This window comes from Panthera uncia, assembly GCF_023721935.1.
Source record: "Panthera uncia isolate 11264 chromosome C1 unlocalized genomic scaffold, Puncia_PCG_1.0 HiC_scaffold_4, whole genome shotgun sequence".
In the NCBI taxonomy this organism is placed as follows: Eukaryota; Metazoa; Chordata; class Mammalia; order Carnivora; family Felidae; genus Panthera; species Panthera uncia.
Genome location: NW_026057585.1, coordinates 14,541,850 through 14,561,539, shown reverse-complemented (window position 1 = coordinate 14,561,539; position 19,690 = coordinate 14,541,850). Strand labels below are relative to the sequence as shown.

The 19,690-nt window shown below is 36.7% G+C and overlaps 1 protein-coding gene across 4 annotated transcripts in view; it reads right to left on the bottom strand.

Annotated features, from left to right (window-relative positions):
- The window catches only part of VAV3 (vav guanine nucleotide exchange factor 3), a 358,747-nt gene that overhangs the window by 159,542 nt on the left and 179,515 nt on the right, over nt 1-19,690 (bottom strand). For all 4 annotated transcript variants that reach the window (XM_049616683.1, XM_049616684.1, XM_049616685.1 and 1 more), the window contains 8 exons: nt 18,152-18,255; nt 16,391-16,490; nt 12,103-12,198; nt 8,946-9,014; nt 7,108-7,194; nt 2,667-2,752; nt 1,029-1,161; nt 530-639 (listed from right to left, as the gene is read on the bottom strand). In XM_049616683.1, the coding sequence (XP_049472640.1) occupies nt 530-639; nt 1,029-1,161; nt 2,667-2,752; nt 7,108-7,194; nt 8,946-9,014; nt 12,103-12,198; nt 16,391-16,490; nt 18,152-18,255 (785 nt within the window). The remainder of the gene's footprint in view (nt 1-529; nt 640-1,028; nt 1,162-2,666; nt 2,753-7,107; nt 7,195-8,945; nt 9,015-12,102; nt 12,199-16,390; nt 16,491-18,151; nt 18,256-19,690) is intronic.

Here is a 19,690-nt window from a genome sequence, read left to right as displayed (position 1 = left end):
TTTCTTCAGCTTCCATTTTAATAAAAGAAAATAACACTGAAAGAAATCAAGCCCTTAAAACATTCATTGAATACATCAAGCGATTTATCTAGGACTCAAACAATAAATGAGTCAAACACAAGTGAGAGGAAGAAATGAATCTTTCTATTAAAAATAAGATATGTGTATGTTTGTGAGCTATCTCTATTTAAATAAAGATCTATATAAAAGATGGTAATCAAACGTTTATCATTAGAATAGTTAATATTTTCATGGACTGCTGAAACCTAAAAAATTAAAATATGCCCATGAGAAGGAAGTCAGATAGAAGGTTAGAGCTCCCTCTGTCTTTTTCTTGACGAAATTCACCAAAACCTCTTTCCTAGGAGACCCAAGTTATCAAGTAGACAGCTGAGTAGCACTCATGCTCAAAGGGTTTCCACAGTCTCCATACACTTGCTACAAGGATTAGAGTACATTTACTGACAGTTCATTATTCGTAAGAGATTTAAGTAGTAGAAAAAGCACTTTTAAAAGTAGAAATACTCACAAAGCCATTTCAAACTGTTCCAGCCATTTTTTCTTTAAATCTTTTGTTTTGCAATAAAATTCTAACCCATTTTGTCCTTGGGTATGGATGAGGTAGAAGCCGTAAGACCACTGTTAAAAATTAATATTCTGCAGGTTAATATGTATCATTCAGTAATAACATCATGCTTCCAAATTCACTAAAACACCACCATAATCATCCACAAACTTCTCATAACATATCAGCATACGAATTATAAAGAACCACATTTTTGTAGTTAACTTTACATCCATCAGTTTCTACAACCAACACATTTTACTTGACCATCAAGGCATTAGAGATGATCATTATCAGTTGTGGGACTGTCTAATTATTTTTCACAGAGGCTTACTCCTAATAAATCTCTAGAAAGAAAAAAACACCTGGATTGATATGCCCTCTCATAGTAATGTATTAGCATGCTTTCCTGGAATATTCAAAGTTATGAGTAAATTACAGTAATTAATTTTCAAAACTTCACCTTTTTATTTTCTTTATCAGTTGTAGGATTGTTGGCTATTTTGTACTGCTGAAGATCTATTATTTCCTTCATTTCATAGTTATCGCCTTTCCTTTTACATACAATCACTGCCAAATCAAACAGGAAGATATGCCTGAGAGAGAGAGGGAGAGATTTCAAATGGTTTGGAAGCACGTATGTTAATTTTTCCCTGATAAAATGTAATTAAACCAGCCCCAAATTTTTCCTTTGAGTTAATGACAAAGGCAGTGTTGCACATTGAAAAGAATGAACTGTGTCTGCCCCGGCACTACCCTTTACTGAATGTAGGGCCTTAGTCTACCTCAGTTTCCCCATTTAAAACATATACAAAATTATAGTAAGAAAAGGCACGCTGCAGAGCTGCTGTAAAGAACTGAGATTAGCCACAAAGCATTGCTCATAATAATGAGCAATTATTTTTTTTTCATTTAAAAGCTTAACATTTACAGAATACTAATGGCAGCAATAGCAGTTAACTTATGATGTTCCTAGGAATCAGCCAGAAAAGTACTGACAAGTGTCCATCCCTTTGACAAAGATGACTCACTTAAAATAAATCCCCAGGACCATCTACTGAAGTATTATTTTCATCCTCATTGTATGAGGGAGGAAACTGAGGCTTAGCGAAGTTAATTGATTTACTCAAGGTCACACTGCTTGTGAGGTACAGAGCAAGATTCATACCCAGATCTAATTGTGGAATCTGCTCTTTTACCCTCTAGGTTGCTCCTCATGATTTTATGGACGACCTAAACCACAAATTGAGCAGTGTATGAGCAAAATGAAAACTAAAAAAATTATGATTAAATTTATGTGTTGATATTTCTCTTTCTTTTCAAAGATAATGTAATTGGGGGAGAACAACAAACTTTGTAATTCCTATTTCCAATACCAGTACTTGCATCTTTTCAAAAACTGTCAGTAATTAATATGCATAGATTTTAAAAATAATAATGACAATGATACATTCATGTAGCTCTAATACTTGCATCACCTGCAAAGACTAATTTTCCTGGAGAGGCTAAAAAGTATCTATGTCTCCTGGGAACTACCTGTAGAGCCTGGGTATCAAGTTGGAAGCGAGAGCTGACACTGCCCCCTGCTGGCTGACTTTCTCATTGCAAAGATTCCAGAAAATGGCCTTTTCAACCAAATCAATCAGTTTAATAATCATACGTATATAATTTGGAATACCAGGCCAAGCTCACTAACCTGAATTTCCCTCAAGAATATTCACATATATTAATTGGTCCTCCCTTAGACTTCCTTATTAGGACATTTTATATTTTTAAGTTAAAGTGTATACCAAAAAGAGAAGTCAAGCAATTGTATTTTTACAGTAGTTATCAATTGCTTTATCTCTACTCTCATCTTACTGTGTCCCTTGAGCCCCAGCTGACATTCTCTGTTTGTCATATCCCTCTTAATAACTTAGACAAATCAACAGATACCAGAACCGAGAAACATATCTATGAGAAAATTGTAGAAAACCATAGGTTGGTCTGTCCCCTTGTTTTTCTTCTCCTTTTTCCCTCCCTTGTCCTGAAAGAACTGTTTTCTCAATCTTCTGATACTAACCACTTATTTTGAAAATAACTATTGCTCCTCTTTTCTCACCTTTCTTGCTTTGTATGCTTGTCTAGAGTGGTTATGCGAATTTCACCATCTCCCTGAGGTCGTCCAAAAAGCAAAACTGGTTGGTTCTAAAACATAAAATTTACATGTCTCAGGTTTTTTTTTCTTTTTTGTAAACATATAAAAACAAAGAAATATTTGCTAGGGACAGCTACCTTATTACACTATAAGTTTTATCATTTTGCATTTTTAGCATGCTTACTGCAAAAAGTTCAGGTCTATATGATACACTTTCCAAACAGTCTGCCCTTGGACATCCTAGAAGGTACACTGAAAACATTAATTAATTTTATGTATAGTCTTAAGAGGAAAGTTAGCTACCAAAAGCAAGAATTAACTGGCAGAATCCAAATCACAACAAAGATATACCAACTAATACTTATTAAGCACCCACTGTGTGCCAGACACTGTAGAAGATACAGGGCAAAATGTTCCCCGTGCCCAGTGGGGGAAAAAATATTCACAGAAGTATATAATTATAAATGTGCAGTTGCCATGAAGAAAGAGTACAGGAAAAATGCATTGCCAGGGGTTTAATATGGTCAAGGGAGTCAAGGATGGCTTCCTTTAGCTAAGATCTCAAGAATGAAAAGTATGACTTAATGATTAAAAACAATGAACCATTTCCCCAGAGGCAAACAATAAAAACGTTAAGTATTTATGAACACCTACTGTATAAGGTGCTGAGGGAAAAAGAATTGACTGAAAATTATCACTAACATCAAGGAGATTACATTCCAATAAAGGAAGCAGATAGGTAATTAATTACTTGCTGCAAGAAAGTATAAAAATAGATGTTCCCTAGCAAACTCCCAAGATGTGTTTTGCAGAAATAGAAAACTCCATCCTAAAATTCATATGGAATCACAAGGGACCCTTAATAGGGGAACCAGTCTTGAAAAAGAACAAGGTCAGGGTCTTAGTCTTCCTGATTTCAAAACTTATTACAAAACTCTGGTAACCAAAACACTGTGGCACCTGCATAAAGACAGACTTCTAGACCAATGGAATAGAACACTTGGAAATAGGCCCTCATGTATATGTATGTATGTATATATATATATTCAAATGATTTTTGACAACAGTACCAAGACCATTCAATGGGGATAGGAGAGCCTTTTCAACAAATGATTCTGGGAAACTGGATATGCATAGGCAAAAGAATGAAGTTGGACCCTTACCTTGTACAATATACCAAATTGATCCAAGGGTTAAAAATATAAAACTCTTAGACAAAAACATAGGGGAAAATTTTTATGACATTGGATTTAGCAATGATTTCTTAGATATACCACCAAAAGCAACAAAAGAAAACCCAGTAAGTTAAAATTCTTTAAAATTAAAAATTTTGTGCAAAGGACAGTATCAACAGAGTGAAAAGGCAGCCTCCAGATGGTAGAGAATATTTGCAAACAAAATGTGTGATAAGAATTGACATCCAGAATACATAGAGAACTCCTATAACTCAACAAGCAACCCTTATCCAAAAACAGGCAAAGAACTTGAATAGGCAAAGAACTTTGTACATCTTTCTGCAGAGAGATATACAAACGGCCAATAAGTATATGAAAAGATATTCAGTATCCCTAATCATTAGGGAAATACAAAATCAAAACCATAATAAGACACAACTTCATACACATTTGGATGGATATTATTTTCAAAAGAAGAAAAAAGAAGAAAAGAAAAGAACAAGTGTTGGTGTGGATTGGCATGTTCCACTTCTGGGTATATAACCAAAAAAAAGTGAAAGCAGGGACTGGAGCGTGTATTTCCACACCCATGTTCATAGCAGTACTATTCACAACAGCCAAAAGGGGTAAGAAACCAAAGTGTCCACAGAGATGAATGGATAATCAAAATGTGAGGTATATACAACTAATGTTACACTTTAAAGCCTTAAAAAGGAAATTCTTTTAAAAAGAAATTCTGATACAAGCTACAAGGTTGAACACTGAAGACATTATGCTAAGTAAAATGCACCAGTCACAAAAGGACAAATATCACATGATTCCATTTATATGAGGTACCTAGAGTAGTCAAATTCACAAAGACACAAAGTAAAATGGTGGTCGCCAGGGGCTGGGAGGAGGGGAGAATGGAGAGTTAGTGTCTAATGAGTACAGAACTTCAGTTTTACAAGATGAAGAGAGTTGTGGAGATGGACAGTGGTGATGGCTGGCTGCCCAACAACATGAATATATTTAATGTTAAAAACTATACAATTTAAAATGGTAAATGTCATATATATTTCACCACACACACACACACACACACACAGCTGTCCAGGCAATGTGCTATGAAATTACAAAGAGAAAGTAATAATGGGAGATTATGGAAAGAATTATTTTAGTTGGACCTTGAAGGAATATGATAGGAAGTAATGGGAAGACATTCTAGGCTCTGACATTATTATGATCAGAGGCAGAACTATAAAAATGTACAGCAAATTAGAGACCTTACGACACAGCAGGACACCTGCAAAGTAAAGTATGTGGGCAGGTATTAGCTGGATGAGTTCAGCAAAGTAGTTTCAGCCCAAATCATTGAGGGCTTTAAATATCATGCTAAGGATTGTTGACTGAATCCTGAAGGCAACAGCAAATACTGACAAGTTAGGGATAGAGAATGAACTGAGAAGTCCACCTTTTGGAAATGCAAGTTGGTGACGGGATGATGAGAAGCTTCTGTGGTTGGAAAGGTGGCAGATGAGGTCCTGAAAGGAGAACATGACTATACATGTGAAAAGGAAGGCTCAAGATGTTTCAGAGAAAGCATCAGTAAAACTGCTCCACCAAGTATCTTTCCTTCATTCATCCATCTCTGTTTTTGCTGCTCACAGCTTAGTCTAGGCCTCTACCATCTCTCTTTTCTCTTTTTTTAAATTATTTTTGTTTTATTTTATATTTGAGAGAGAGCAAGCGCATGAGTGAGCATGAGCAGGGAAAAGGCAGAGAGACAGAGACAGAGACAGAATCTGAAGCAGGCTCCAGGCTCTGAGCTGTCAGCACAGAGCCCAACATGGGGCTCGAACTCACGGACCACCATCATGACCTGAGCCGAAGTTGGACACTTAACCAATTGAACCACTCAGGCGCCCCAAGACCATCTTGCTCTTGAAATCACCTCACAACTTTCCAGCAGGGTTTTCTTTAAATTTAAATCAGACTGAAACCTTTACTAGCTTCCCCCTGTAATGACTGTAAAATCCCAGCTCTGTGCCCTGGCCTACATTGCTGGGGGACATAGCTCTCCTGCCCCCCCTACCTCCTGCCCACCTCTCCCCCACTTCAGAGCCCATGATTTTTCTCCTCATTCACAATTCCCAACCCTTCTGGCCCATCTATGGCCATTTCATTTGCTATGGCTTCTGCCTGGAATCCTCTCCCCCAGATCACTGTACCACTGGCTTTCTTCTTATTCTTCAGGTTCAAGAGGCAAATGACTCCCTTCCCTTATGTTCAACTGTTTTGTATCTTAAAGTCCTCTTATGAGTGAAGTCATATGATTCTTGTCTTTCTCTGACTAATTTCACTTAGCATAATACCCTCCAGTTTCATCCACGTAGTTGCAAATGGCAAGATTTCATTCCTTTTGATTGCTGAGTAATACTCCATTGTATATATATACCACATCTTCTTTATCCATTCATCCATCGATGGAAACAAAAATAATATAAAAATAGGGAGGGGGACAAAACAGAAGAGACTCATAAATATGGAGAACAAACTGAGGGTTACTGGAGGGGTTGTGGGAGGGGGGATGGGCTAAATGGGTAAGGGGCACTAAGGAATCTACTCCTGAAATCATTGTTGCACTATATGCTAACTAATTTGGATGTAAATTTTAAAAAATAAAAAATAAAATTAAAAAAAAAAGAGGCAAATGACTCAAGGAGTTTCTCTAATCATCTTATCTAAACTAGGATTCCCTTGATTATCCTCTGTTGCCCCACCCCAGTTCACAGCAGGAATCTCCACAGAGCATTTTGAAAGTGTCTCCTCAATCAAGAGACCATGTTTTTCACAGTGAGAGCCCCAGCCCCAAGCCAATGTCTGGCACACAGCAGTCACCCAGTAAATATAACTAAGATGAATAAATTAACAGGAAATCGGCCATGACTATGTATAGCGCAAGGGAAAGAAAAGAAAAAAATGCACTCTAATGTTTAGAATTTAGACTGCCAGGGGAAGAGTCATTGTGTGATTAAGGAGAGAAGGACAAGCAAGGGCAGAAAGTCCTGGGACACGATATACATATCACAGGTGCCACAGGAAATCCACGGGGATGCTGCCAAACAGGAATTGCAAAAAACCCTGAACAACAGAAACTTCAAGGTAAACTATCTTTGCTTCAAAAACAACTTGTAGAATGTCCTCTGATTTGTGGATTAGGAAAGCTGGAAGGAATGATAATTACATACCAGATTTTCTATAGATAGCTGAAACTGTTTAATTTCACGAAGGGTCTCATTATCTCTTTTCACTTCATTCACATATTGTGCCAAGTCCTAAAGAATAAAGGGAAGGGTACAAAAAGAAGTCACGATAAGACTGGAAAAGAGATGCAAACTGTTTGAAAGAAAACACATCATTAATTTCATTAGTGGTAAAAGTAACCACCATAACTTTTCCATGACAATAAAAATGAATGACCCATCAATCAAAACTGCAACTCAAAAGCAATTTCAAAATGTCTGCAGTACAGCTGCAAAGACTAAAGAGTTGTCATTTGCCACACCTCGGAGAAGAGCAAGGATGAAAAACAAAAACAGACTATGACACGGTGCGGAACAAAAGGAAACTAGGTCAGGAGAATGCAAATTCCAAACACGTTAATAACTGACCTTGAGAGAATCACACTTTTACATGGGTTAGAATAAGGGTAACAATGCAATAATGAATGCTTAGCAGGGACAAAAAAGTAAAAGTTAGACAATGAATCCAGCTGGACCATTTTCTGCAACCAGTTAGTGTATTAGTTCCTGAGAGCATTCAGTCAAGTCAGCCAGTTCAATTTTAAAGAGTTAATGAAGGGGAAGAAAAGGAGAAGACAGAAGCCCAAGGGCACTAAAATGGAGTCAAGCAAACAAACAATGCTGGACACGTTTCTCCATGGGCCTTCTTCACCTACTTTAAAATGTCTTTTCTCATATTTGAGGAAACATTAGCTAATCTTTCCATACTGTAAGTAGCTATTTTTATTACATGTGCTCTAGATTTTCCTGTTTTCTGGGTTTTCTTTTTTCTCTACCCTCTTAAATTCATCTGCAACAGTAGGAACAGAACTCTGACAAAAAGCAGTTCCTAACTTTGTTCTAAATGAAAGTCTGACGTTCCATAGGATGTATCTATTAACGATTTCTTTAAAAAGTGAAAATTTGGTATGAATTTCTAAAATAACAAATAGTTGTGCGATGTCTCCTAACGGGGTACTAAAATCAGCCCAATAGCGGAGCTAACACTGAAACTGGCACAGGGACATGGAGAAGTAATTAGCATTTTGCTCTATTGCTTCTGGGCCTTTTGGCTAAGATCAAGTACAGTAATTAGCATTGCTCTGATGACAGTCACATTGGCATTTTGTTCTTAAGAACAAATATTTGTTTATGTTTTAAGTTAGGGGCAAATATTTCTTTCAAAGTCAAAGTCCAGCACAAAATATAAACTGGGGTTTTACAGATTCCCCAGTATGTTTAAAAGTCTGCCTTTGTCCACTTGTAGTTCTTGATTTTCAGATTTACCTAGACATAGAAACCCAGACTGAAATCCACTTGTACTGATGCACAGCATCCACAAGGGTAAACCAGGCAGATATCCTCACTCGAGGAAAATAAGTCACACCACTGTTCTGAAGTCACCAGCTGACCTGCTGCTTACACAAGCCTACAGTTTTCTATTAGCAACCACAAAAAGAATGTGAAATAAAACCCTTATATTAAATCATTCCCAGTGGTTATAAAGGTTGTCATACTTTCATAAATAACAAGTTATTTTAATACACCTCTTGGTTTTATGTGTCTTTGTCTAACAATTAAATCCATGCAAGGGTATCTATTTCAGTTAAAAATACTCAGCTCTCCCCACCTAATACAAAACCATACAAATATATATACGCGCGTGCGTGCACGCGCGCACGCACACACACACACACACACGATATACATTAGCATATCATACATATGTATTAGCGGTTTGTATTCTATCATTTTTTTAGGCAAGGATAAAAAACACAAAGAAGTTCATGGTACATTTGCCTTACCTTCATCGCATCAAGAGCCAGTTTCAGATTTGCCTTCTCCATAGGATCAGTGGTATGTTTGACCAGTTCCTATTTGGAAGATACAGTTTAGTGCTACTTTCATCAATTAAAACCAAAATATGAGAAACAGAACATTTAAAAACTAAAACATTCTTAATACTATTTGCACCATAATGTAATAAGTCTGATGTAATTTAACTAGGTTCTATTTTCATAAAAATAGCTCTATCTGTAAGAAGACCAACCAGACGGCAAAAGAACATGAGACGATGGTTGAAAACACTCTCCTTTCAAAGATGAACCTGATCTATCCTGCACGATAACACTGACATCCTTCCCAAATGTCATGAAAGATCCTCTCATTGCCAACTGATTCTGATGTCTACTCCTCTCCCTTGGCTTTGGAGATAATTAGGATCACTTGTTGGCTGCTATTGTCTCTGAGTCCTTCTTAAATTTCTGCTTATTCACTAGTCTTTCATACTTTCTTCTTTATCTGTACCTTGGAAAGTTACTATTTCCTAGATTTTCACCTTAGTCTTTTGTTGTTTTTACTTTACTTATTCTACAAATTCTATCACAACCGTTGCCATAATGTCAACACACTCACTAATAAGACAATCACTCTCAAAGGAATGTGCTCAACCCAGAATTCATGCCTGAGTTCCAGACTCTTCCGTCCACCTACATAGTTCTACCTGGTTATCTCACAAGCCCATCTAACCCAACAACTCCCAACTTAGGGCACCTTCACCCACAACTCTCTTCTGGTTCCTGTTTACATTCTATTGAATGAGGCACCTTCACCAGTAGAATCACTTAGGCCAAAACCTATAAAGTGTCCCAGGCACCCCTCTCTCATACTATGTTCTGCTGATACAGACTTTTATCTTTTCCCTGGAAACCATCCTCACTGCCACTACATTGGTGCAAGTCCTTACTCTTTTTCACATGGGTCATTATAAATCAGCTTCTGATTAATCTTCTGACTTGGAGCCTCTCTGGACTACAAGCTATTTACTCTACTGACATCAAAGCTAGTTTTCTAATATATAAATCAGATCCTGTCTCTACCCTCTTTAGACTTCTGTAATGCCCGCAAAAGCTTCAGGTTGTTAACTACACCTCTTAGACCCTTCATGGTCTGAATTCTGCCACTCTCTCCCAACTTTTCTTTCCCACCCCAACAACTCCACCCAAACCACCTATATTCTATCCATACTAAATTAACTGCAATTCTCAAAATACATTCTAACAGCTGATCCCATTAAGCATGTGGTTTTGCTCTCCTTAGAAAGCTGTTCCTCTCTGATGCACCTAAAGAAACTCTTACTGTTCCCTGCACAGCCAGATCAACAATCACTGTACAGCGAAGCTTTCTACGACAGAGGGGTCTACAAGTCCCCATCCTCCCCAGGCATAATTAACTAGACCTTTATTTGTACTACCTCCATACTTTCTGCATACCTACCATATCATACGGTACCTGGCAGCTTACACTTCATTTTCCCTACCTAAACAGTGAGCTTTATCAGTGCAGTGGGGGAGGGGGTGCTGTTTAATATCATGAATGCCTAATCCTGTCTGTCAAACAGGGAGCCACTCAAAAATTTTTGCTGACTTCAATACCAATAATGTTTCTAGTTATAAAGAGGACCTACAGACATCAGATCTGTTAAGTATAAGGTTGTTCAAGTAATATTCTTTTACTTTGATTTTTGCTTTTCCTTTATCAAATAATGAGTGTAAGTTATTCTCAAAGTTTCAAATCCTCCACTTTCATTCTGATTTTATAAATATGTAATTTCAAATCATAAAGCATTTCAAAAATTATTTCCCCACTAAAGTATAGCAGTAAGTAGGAAATGTTCAAATTAATATCACATTTATTCAACAAATTTCTAAACATTAGATAAATACATTGTACACTATCAAGATGGAAAAACATTTGTAGAATTTTTATCTTCATATGGTATCCCAAATAAAAATTTTCCTATTTAAAAAAATTCATCAAAGAAGTGAACATTCTTTTGAAATTTAAAATAGAAAACAATCCAAGAGAAATTAAGGCAAAAGTCTGAATTTCAAAAAGGTATTGCCATATTTTATACTTCTATAAGTCTAAAACTTTATAAATGACCAAGATAGATGTTTCTTGAAAACTGCACCTTTTAAATTCTTCATTTGCTATTTGACCATACCAAAGTTACAAAAGAAATTATTAGCTTATTTTGGACATGTTTTTTAGTTCCATGATGTCTCAGAAACCGATTACTTAAGTCTTCCTTATTATTTTTTCATAAAATCCAATTTGATTAAGTTGCTTTGAGTTTGGGTCTCATAAATGTTTTAATGTATTTTAAAGAAATAATCAGGGCTTGAATTCTTCTGATTTCTCAGTAGAACAAAAATAGAGATGACTAATAATTTTGCAACTACAGATCAAGAAATTTAATATACAAGATGTATAAAGCACGGCAGACTCAAAATTATATTTCACATACAGGTAGTACATCTTTTTAAAATGACATTTTGCAAGGATCAGCAGAGTTGACAGACTAATACTGTGAGACATTTCCTTGGAGCAGAACTAATGAGCCTCCTGGTGCAGCTATCAAATTAAATTTATAAGACTCTCCACCCTCATTAGAGGACTAACTGTGGAAACCATAAGCTTCGTGGTTATAAAAAGAATCACTTCAAAATAAATGTAGTCTTATTATAATTTACCCTAGCAGAAAGCAACAAAGAAGGTGACACAATTCTCTTCAGTTTATGGCTATAAGGCAAAAAGTCCAAAACACTTAACCTGCCAAAATTCAAGTGTATTACAACAGTGAGATTCTAATAAATGATTATAGCTAACCAAAAACTTGGTTAAAAGGATCTTTTCATTTTGCCTTTTTTTCCCCCTAATTCTTTGGGGGCCAGTTCTGTTTGAAGGACACAAAATATGACTTTGTGGAAGATAACAAATTAATCTTTGCTAAAGGAAGAAAAAGTTTCCAGCTGTTCTGTTATTTCCCACTTAGTTATACTAATCATTGAAAATCATAGGGGGATATGGCCCCAAACATGGAGTATCTGGAGCATAATTGGTGCTTCATGAACATTTGGTTAAATGAATAAACAAAACAGATAGTTTTAAGTTACATACCTGGAGAAGAAGGTGATACTTTAAAACCCGTTGCATAGGAACCACAAGCAAATCTCGAAGAGTGAATTTTCCATTATTTGCTCTTTTGGAACATTCCTAATGAAATGTTTTTTAAAAACTTTTTAAAAAAACTTTGCTTTATCAAAGGGAGTCATAAAGCCAACATTAAAAGATGCAGAGGCCATAAACAAAACTGTTATTATATAGTAAATATTTTGTTGCTTTTATTAATAATCCTTTCTAAAAAATAGAAAGTATCTAATTAAAAAACAAACAACAACAACAAATAATCCTTGTAGCATTTCAATCCTAAAATGAATCATTAAGTACAACTGTTTTATGCAATGAAAATTATTTTTCCTAGTGTCCCTCTAGGGTCTTCCTCTACTTACCTTTATAGCTTTACCTTCCACCAACCACCCCCAGTTAGGCTGCGGGCTTGGCATCAAGAACAAGTCCCTACTTATCAAACTAGCCATGTGCCTTTGCCATGGCCATGACTTTGTTCATTCTCTTCTCTCCAACCGCCATGTGCTTTGTCCAGTTTCCAACAAAATTAATCATCCTCTTCAAGAACTATACATCTAAGCCTTTTGTAATAATTCCAATCAAAATTGTGCTCTCTGTACCTTGTGGACATTTTAATGATTGTTGTACATACTATCTTCCCCAATATATTCTGTCTTTTACAGCTTTAAGAATCTAGTGCTTGCTTAATATTTATTAAACTGAATGAAATGGAATGATTGAGTCTAAAAATTTGCTAAAGTATAAACCTATTATTGAATTCAAACTTTCAAAAGCCTCAAATTTTAGTTTTTTTTTCATCTCACACTCTTCTTTCTTTAAAGTTGATCTAAAAATAGTACTGACTTGTGTTCACTCTTCTAACATTAACTATAACTTTAAGGAAAGTACTTTGAATTTGAAGTACTAAAGCCTAAACTCAAAGTTAGTTATCTGTTTCTCACATATTTGTGATATAGTCTTAAAACAATAAAGTTCCATAAAATTGTTATTAGTGAGAAACTAAATCCAAACTCCTCAGACAATTGTACATCCCAAACCAAGGAATTTTCCAGTTCATAAAGAGTTGCATTCAAGAAAACACTGCTTTGTTCATGGTTTGTTTCCCCTTTGCCCACACTTAACTTTTCTGGCACACGGAAGGATATATTATCAGGAGCTATAAAGTAAACACCATTAATTCTAATGACCATAGTGACTTAATGAGTATTTGACTACAGGTCTTAAGCAAGAACTGGGGACGCATCGGGACATGTTAGCTCATGTCTTGTCAACTGCTGCAGTTCACTGGAAGAATAACTATTTCAACTGATTTCTTGCTTCTACAGATTGTAGAGAGTTCTGGATCATGGGTCTCAAATAGGAGGTTAAACTGTTAAGATTATTATAATGAATGACTCTCATCGCCCCAGCTGCATTTTAAGCTCCTTAGAACTGAGGTTGTATCTTACACTTCATGCATATATATGCCATCTTAACAGTGTTAGGAACAGAAATGTTATACATTTAAATTTTGCTTTGTTATGTTATGGAAGTCAGTTTAAAACTGTTGGGGAGGGGCGCCTGGGTGGCGCAGTCGGTTAAGCGTCCGACTTCAGCCAGGTCACGATCTCGCGGTCCGTGAGTTCGAGCCCCGCGTCAGGCTCTGGGCTGATGGCTGGGAGACTGGAGCCTGTTTCCGATTCTGTGTCTCCCTCTCTCTCTGCCCCTCCCCCGTTCATGCTCTGTCTCTCTCTGTCCCAAAAATAAATAAAAAATGTTGAAAAAAAAAATTAAAAAAAAAAAAAAACTGTTGGGGAAATAATTAAGTTCCTTGAAGTTCTAAGTTACAGGCTCAGGAAGTAAAGAAACTAATATTGCAGGCATTTCCTACAACTGGGGGTCTAAGTTTGAGGTGTAAAATGCTTATTAGTATTGAAAGTAAATAAAGGGCAGAATAGAGTCTTCCAACACATCCGGCGACATGCTTAACCAAACTCCAATTTTAACTGAGAAGAAAATAAATGGAATCGGGATGAGCCAGCTTAGAGAACAAAATAAAGAGATTCTGTTACTGTTCGCCCTATGTTATCTTGGTTCCAAAGTAGAGAAGAAAAAGACAAAGACCAACAGGAGCAAAAATCACCACAAACTGAAGACGCGAAGGAAGCAGAGACACCAAGAATAAGGCAGCTTCCCCTTTATCATACCAGGAGTTGCAGAGGACAGTCCCAGCAAAGAGTATCTGTTGAGGTGTCACAATGTCTGATTAAATACTTGCCAATCAGGCCACTAGTCAGTAGTAGTACCTTTTCAGGCAAAAAAACGGGCAGCCAGCAGCCCCTCCCCCTGAGCTTTTCAAACTCAGCCTGAGGTTCTCTCTCTCCCTCAGATGGATAATGACCATAGAAAATATGTTCCTAGAGGCCCAGAGTATGTCATGTGTCATAGGGCGGACTTTGACAGTGACTCTGAAAGAAGGGAGAAGAATATCCAAACAATACTGAGAGTACAATGGGAGTATGACTAACAACTTGTATACTCTCTTCTGGAGCCAGAACTTTATATATATATAAAGTTCTAACGGTAGAACTGATGGCATCTGTTCTCATGGTAGCTCTGTTACGAACTAGTTGTGTAAGTTGTAGAGTTTTATCTTACCATCATAATTTAATTGGAGTCAAAGTACTTTATAGCTCTATGCTTCTGAGGCTCTATTCTCCCAAGAGGAGCAGGAACCTTTTACACTAACAGGGTTATCAGGATGTTATTTAGTGGTGATTCAAGCCACCAGCAGACATAAGGTCCACATCATCAAAGGCTTATAAGAGCTAAGGAAAAATGATCCATGGTAGAGAGGACAGTTACCTGGTAGCCTGCTGATGTGTAAACTTTCTAACCACTAGTTTCCCTTTGTGAAAGTTATAAAATCATACCAAATATGCTAAAACAATGAAGGAGTTCTAATTGGAAAGTCATCTGCCTCATTTTTTTCCCCTCATCGCCTGACCTCACTGCTGAATTGAACAAAGACAGCAAAAGGGACACTACAGTGTCAAGTAAGGCAAACACAGCCATTTAAGAGTTGACTGTACGTTTGTACTCAACATTTAAGAAAATTCAAATATATGGATAATCTATTTGAGAAAATTACTCACTTAACACATCATCTTTTTCAAAAGTTCCCTAAAATTGCAAACTCCTATGAAAAAGAAAAATGATGTAAAAAAAAAAAAAAAACTGACCACCATTTCCAGATTTATTTTCCATTGTTCCACGTGCTCTGTTTATTCTGACCTACTCTCCATTTTTCAGACTTTTCCACATTCATCTGGTCAGTCATGCTTATCTGGTCAGAATACTCTCTAGGGAATCTCACCTGTCAAGACTCCTCCCATTCCCTTGGGGACCTAAATCAAATACTACCTCTTCAGAGAAATCTTCCACATTCTACCTGTGCTGAGGTGATCGCTCAATCTCACTCATGGAGCACTATCGATTACTGCTTGTCACATACAACTTAATCTTATTTGTGTCTGTCCTGTCTTTCTTCTTATGGGCAATATCCATATCCTTCTTATACACCTTATCCTAAATGTCTTACGTTTTTAATAAACATTTTTCATCTGCATGTACATTATCTCACATATATCTTACTTATCCTGTACTTCTTTCTACCTAGGTGACCCTGAGCAAATTACTCATAATCTCTCTCTGAACCTCAGGTTTCTCATCTGTAAGAGAAGAAAATTAATTGTACATATCTCATAGAGTCATGAGGACCTAATGACATAATGCATGTAAAACACAAAGCCAGGGTCTCATATTTTACTATTATATTATTACTATCATATTATTTCATAGAGCTATTAAATATTTTATAAAACTGACATAAAATTATGTTTAGAATACATGGAAAAATGTACTATTGCACTAATCTTGCAAAGAAATAGATCTATTTTTTCTTATTCTTTTTTTATTTGAGTATAGTGGACATATAGCTTTACATAAGTTTCAGGTGTACAACTTAGTGATTTGACAAGTTTTTACATGATGCTATGTTCACAAGTGTACCTACCCTCTGCCTCGTTACATTGCTATTACAATATCACTCACTGTATTTCTTATGCTGTGCCTTTTATTTCCAGGAATTATTTTTTCTGTAACTAGAAGCCTGTAAATACTTCTCCCCCTCACCCATTTTGCCCATTCCCCACTCCCCTCCCCTTGCTTTTAGGTTTATCTTACTTTATTTCATAAACTAACAAAAAATAAACAGTACCTCTAATTTCAGTTTTACATCTTCTTTTGTCTTAGAAATGTTGTCTAAACTAGAGATGGCCAACTCCACTCCACTACAGTACTGCCCATATATAACCAACCTGAAAGGGAAGAAGAGGAGAAATTTGTAGGACAAAAGAAATAAAGTAGAAGGGGAAGAGGCAGAATTACCATCATCTATTTAAAACCACAGTTAGGGAGAATCAAAGTAAATCTTACTTGTCCTGCACCTCTAGCTAGGTGACCCTGGGCAAATTACTTATCTCTCTGAGCCTCTGATTTCTTGTTTCTTTTTAACACAAATCACACATAGACTCATAATATGCTATTAAAAGGACTAATTTTTGGGGCGCCTGGGTGGCGCAGTCGGTTAAGCGTCCGACTTCAGCCAGGTCACGATCTCGCGGTCCGTGAGTTCGAGCCCCGCGTCAGGCTCTGGGCTGATGGCTCGGAGCCTGGAGCCTGTTTCCGATTCTGTGTCTCCCTCTCTCTCTGCCCCTCCCCCGTTCATGCTCTGTCTCTCTCTGTCCCAAAAATAAATTAAAAACGTTGAAAAAAAAAAAATTAAAAGGACTAATTTTTATTTCTAAATTTGAATGGGATTAATTTCCCATACATTTTTTCAGCAGGTAGATTTTACAAACCGGCTTGATAACTGTTTATGGTAAGTACACATGAATATCACAAAAACAAAATTAAAAATTTCTGTTTATATTCCTAGTAAAGATGAACGTTCTACTGTTTACCCATACTCAGAAAAATTTAACTCAGACAATTCTATTGTCCTCACTAGTCATGACTCCACTCATCAATAAACCTAATCTTTCCTACTTTTTAATTAAGGAAAACACATTATCTGAAAATTGTGATTGAAGGAGCGACCTGAAGTGTACTGGGTAGAAGGTACCTTGTACTACATGGAGTCTGAGCCTGCTTCAGGAACCATAGCTCCTCAGTAATATAGGCACTTTGCAGAGAGGTTGGGTAATTTATCGTTTCTTTTAACTCTCCATTGGGGAAAAAGAAAACTACTCATAAGTTCATGTTTAACTGTTGTTGATGCAAAGCAATTCATTAGCCACTTCTTAGCAGTAGGAACTACAGTGCTTAATTTTAAGAGAGAGAATGATATTTTAAGTGAAATTCCTTGGTACTTTCATTAACGTGAGTTGTTCAGAAGAGGTTTTTTTTTTGTTTTGTTTTTTAGAAAGGGAAACTGCCTTCAGCCGTGAATCTAATAATCCCAAATGTAGAATTATAAAATATGAGAGTTGGAACAAGCACTAGGCACCTGCTAATCTACCCCTAACATTTACAGATGGAGCAAAGGAGGCCAGAGAATTAATATGACTTCCTGAAAACTACAGAATTCAGAGGTAAAAGGTCGATAACCTGAACTTCTGATTTGCAAGGCAAACATCTGGATCCTTTACTTTCCCCCTTCCTTTTTCCTGATCCACATGCAGAACTCAAACTACCACCCTGAGATTAACTGTCCTATGTTCTAGTTACTGCCCAGGTAGTAACTTAATGGACAGTAGAAACAGCTATTTATGAGCAATTTTACTTTTTTTTTTTTTTAAGTAGGCTTCATGCCCAATGTGTCCAACTCATGACCCTGAGATCAAGACCCGAGTTTATATCAAGAGTCAGATGTTTAACTGACTCTTGAGCCACCAAGGTGCTTCCCAGAGGAATTTTAATACTAACCCTCACTATAATCACAAACTGATAGCCACAAAATTTAAAATTTAAAAGTTACCTTTCCTTGTAGTTAATGAAAACTTGATACAAGTTCTGGTCATTTTTATTTACAATGGAATCATGAATCTCTTGCATTAGGTTCCGATGAACTTTTACAAGTTCCTTAAGGAAAAAAATGTTAAAGGAAATTAGAAAACAGGACCAAAAATAAATCACCCCAAACCTAAAATCCCTACTGTTGCTAGACTTGTCATTCAAGGAAATGCTAATGCCCTCAAACTCTAAACCTGCTACTAGGGATGATAAAGAGAAAAGGAAGTGGAGGGGAAGAAGGGAGGAGAGAGAGGGGAAACGAAAAGGGAAGGAAAGAGAAGCGGACAGAAGAGGAGAGAGAGACAGACAAGCCATGTGCATGGGAAACAGCAATTTCAGATCTGACTTGAACTGTCACTGTCCTGTTGGGGAAAAAAAAATTATCTCACTACTTATTAAAGGGTAATTTATTCCTTGTATAAAAATATGTACAGCTCATTTTCATTATAGTCACTTTAACTTTTTAAATAAAACTATCCAAGTGCTTAATGTTTTATTGACGGGATAAAGTAATGATTCATGTCCTTGGGACATAAAAATGTAGATCTGTACTTTGGTCAATTAGTGGTGTCCTGATGCTAAGCTAACAATAATCACACTAAATTACCTGAAACTAGACTACTAATGGCATAAATAAAGAGCAGATAAATTGTACTAGGCAGTTTACTAGAGTATCTCAGAAGTCAGAATTTTACCTTTTTCCTGATAAGCAAGTAATTTTCCGTCAGGCAGGAAATACACGTCATAGCCAGAAAATGAGGAAATTCTAATCAAGGTGCCAATTCTCGCATTAGCTCTTCCCTGTACCTTGGTGCACACACCAACTTCACAGCATGCCCTTTCCTTAGTAGGATGGAAAGGAAACAGGAATATGCTGGCCCTGCCCTTTTGCTGAAGAGCATGGAAAAGCCATAAGATTAAGGACTGTCAAAGAAGTCCTAAGTTACAGTGACCGTATTAAGGTGGTTCAAGATGCTCATCTTCCTAGAACGTGCAGTTTGTTTTATGCTAAAAGTTCATCTCATATTGTGACCTTGTTCTTCCTGCTATGCTACAAATCAATGAGAATGTCTTCATCTGCCCATAATCGGGGACAAGGACAACAACCAGCTACGTGACTGATACACATCAACACCGAATGCACAGAACCAAAATAGCAGGAAACTTGCAGGTAAGACAAGCAAGCTTATGCATAAAAGCTCATATATAGTATACATAAGCTATATATTAAATCCGAGCCAGTTTTAAAGGTTTAAGAACTTGAATGTTGCCTAGCATGACCTCGGTTGGCATAGCATTTGGTCTGTTTCAATGCTTCTGCACAACTATACTCTAAGGATCATAAGATCATTGTAAGGTGCTCTGAAACCCAAAATGCTTACATAAATGTGAAGAAAAACACTTACAAATAACCACTAAAATGGATTTTTAAGTCATAAGGAAGTAGTGTATTTCAGAAATGGGAATTAAGGTTAGTACAACTGAAATCAGAGTAGAGGCAAGA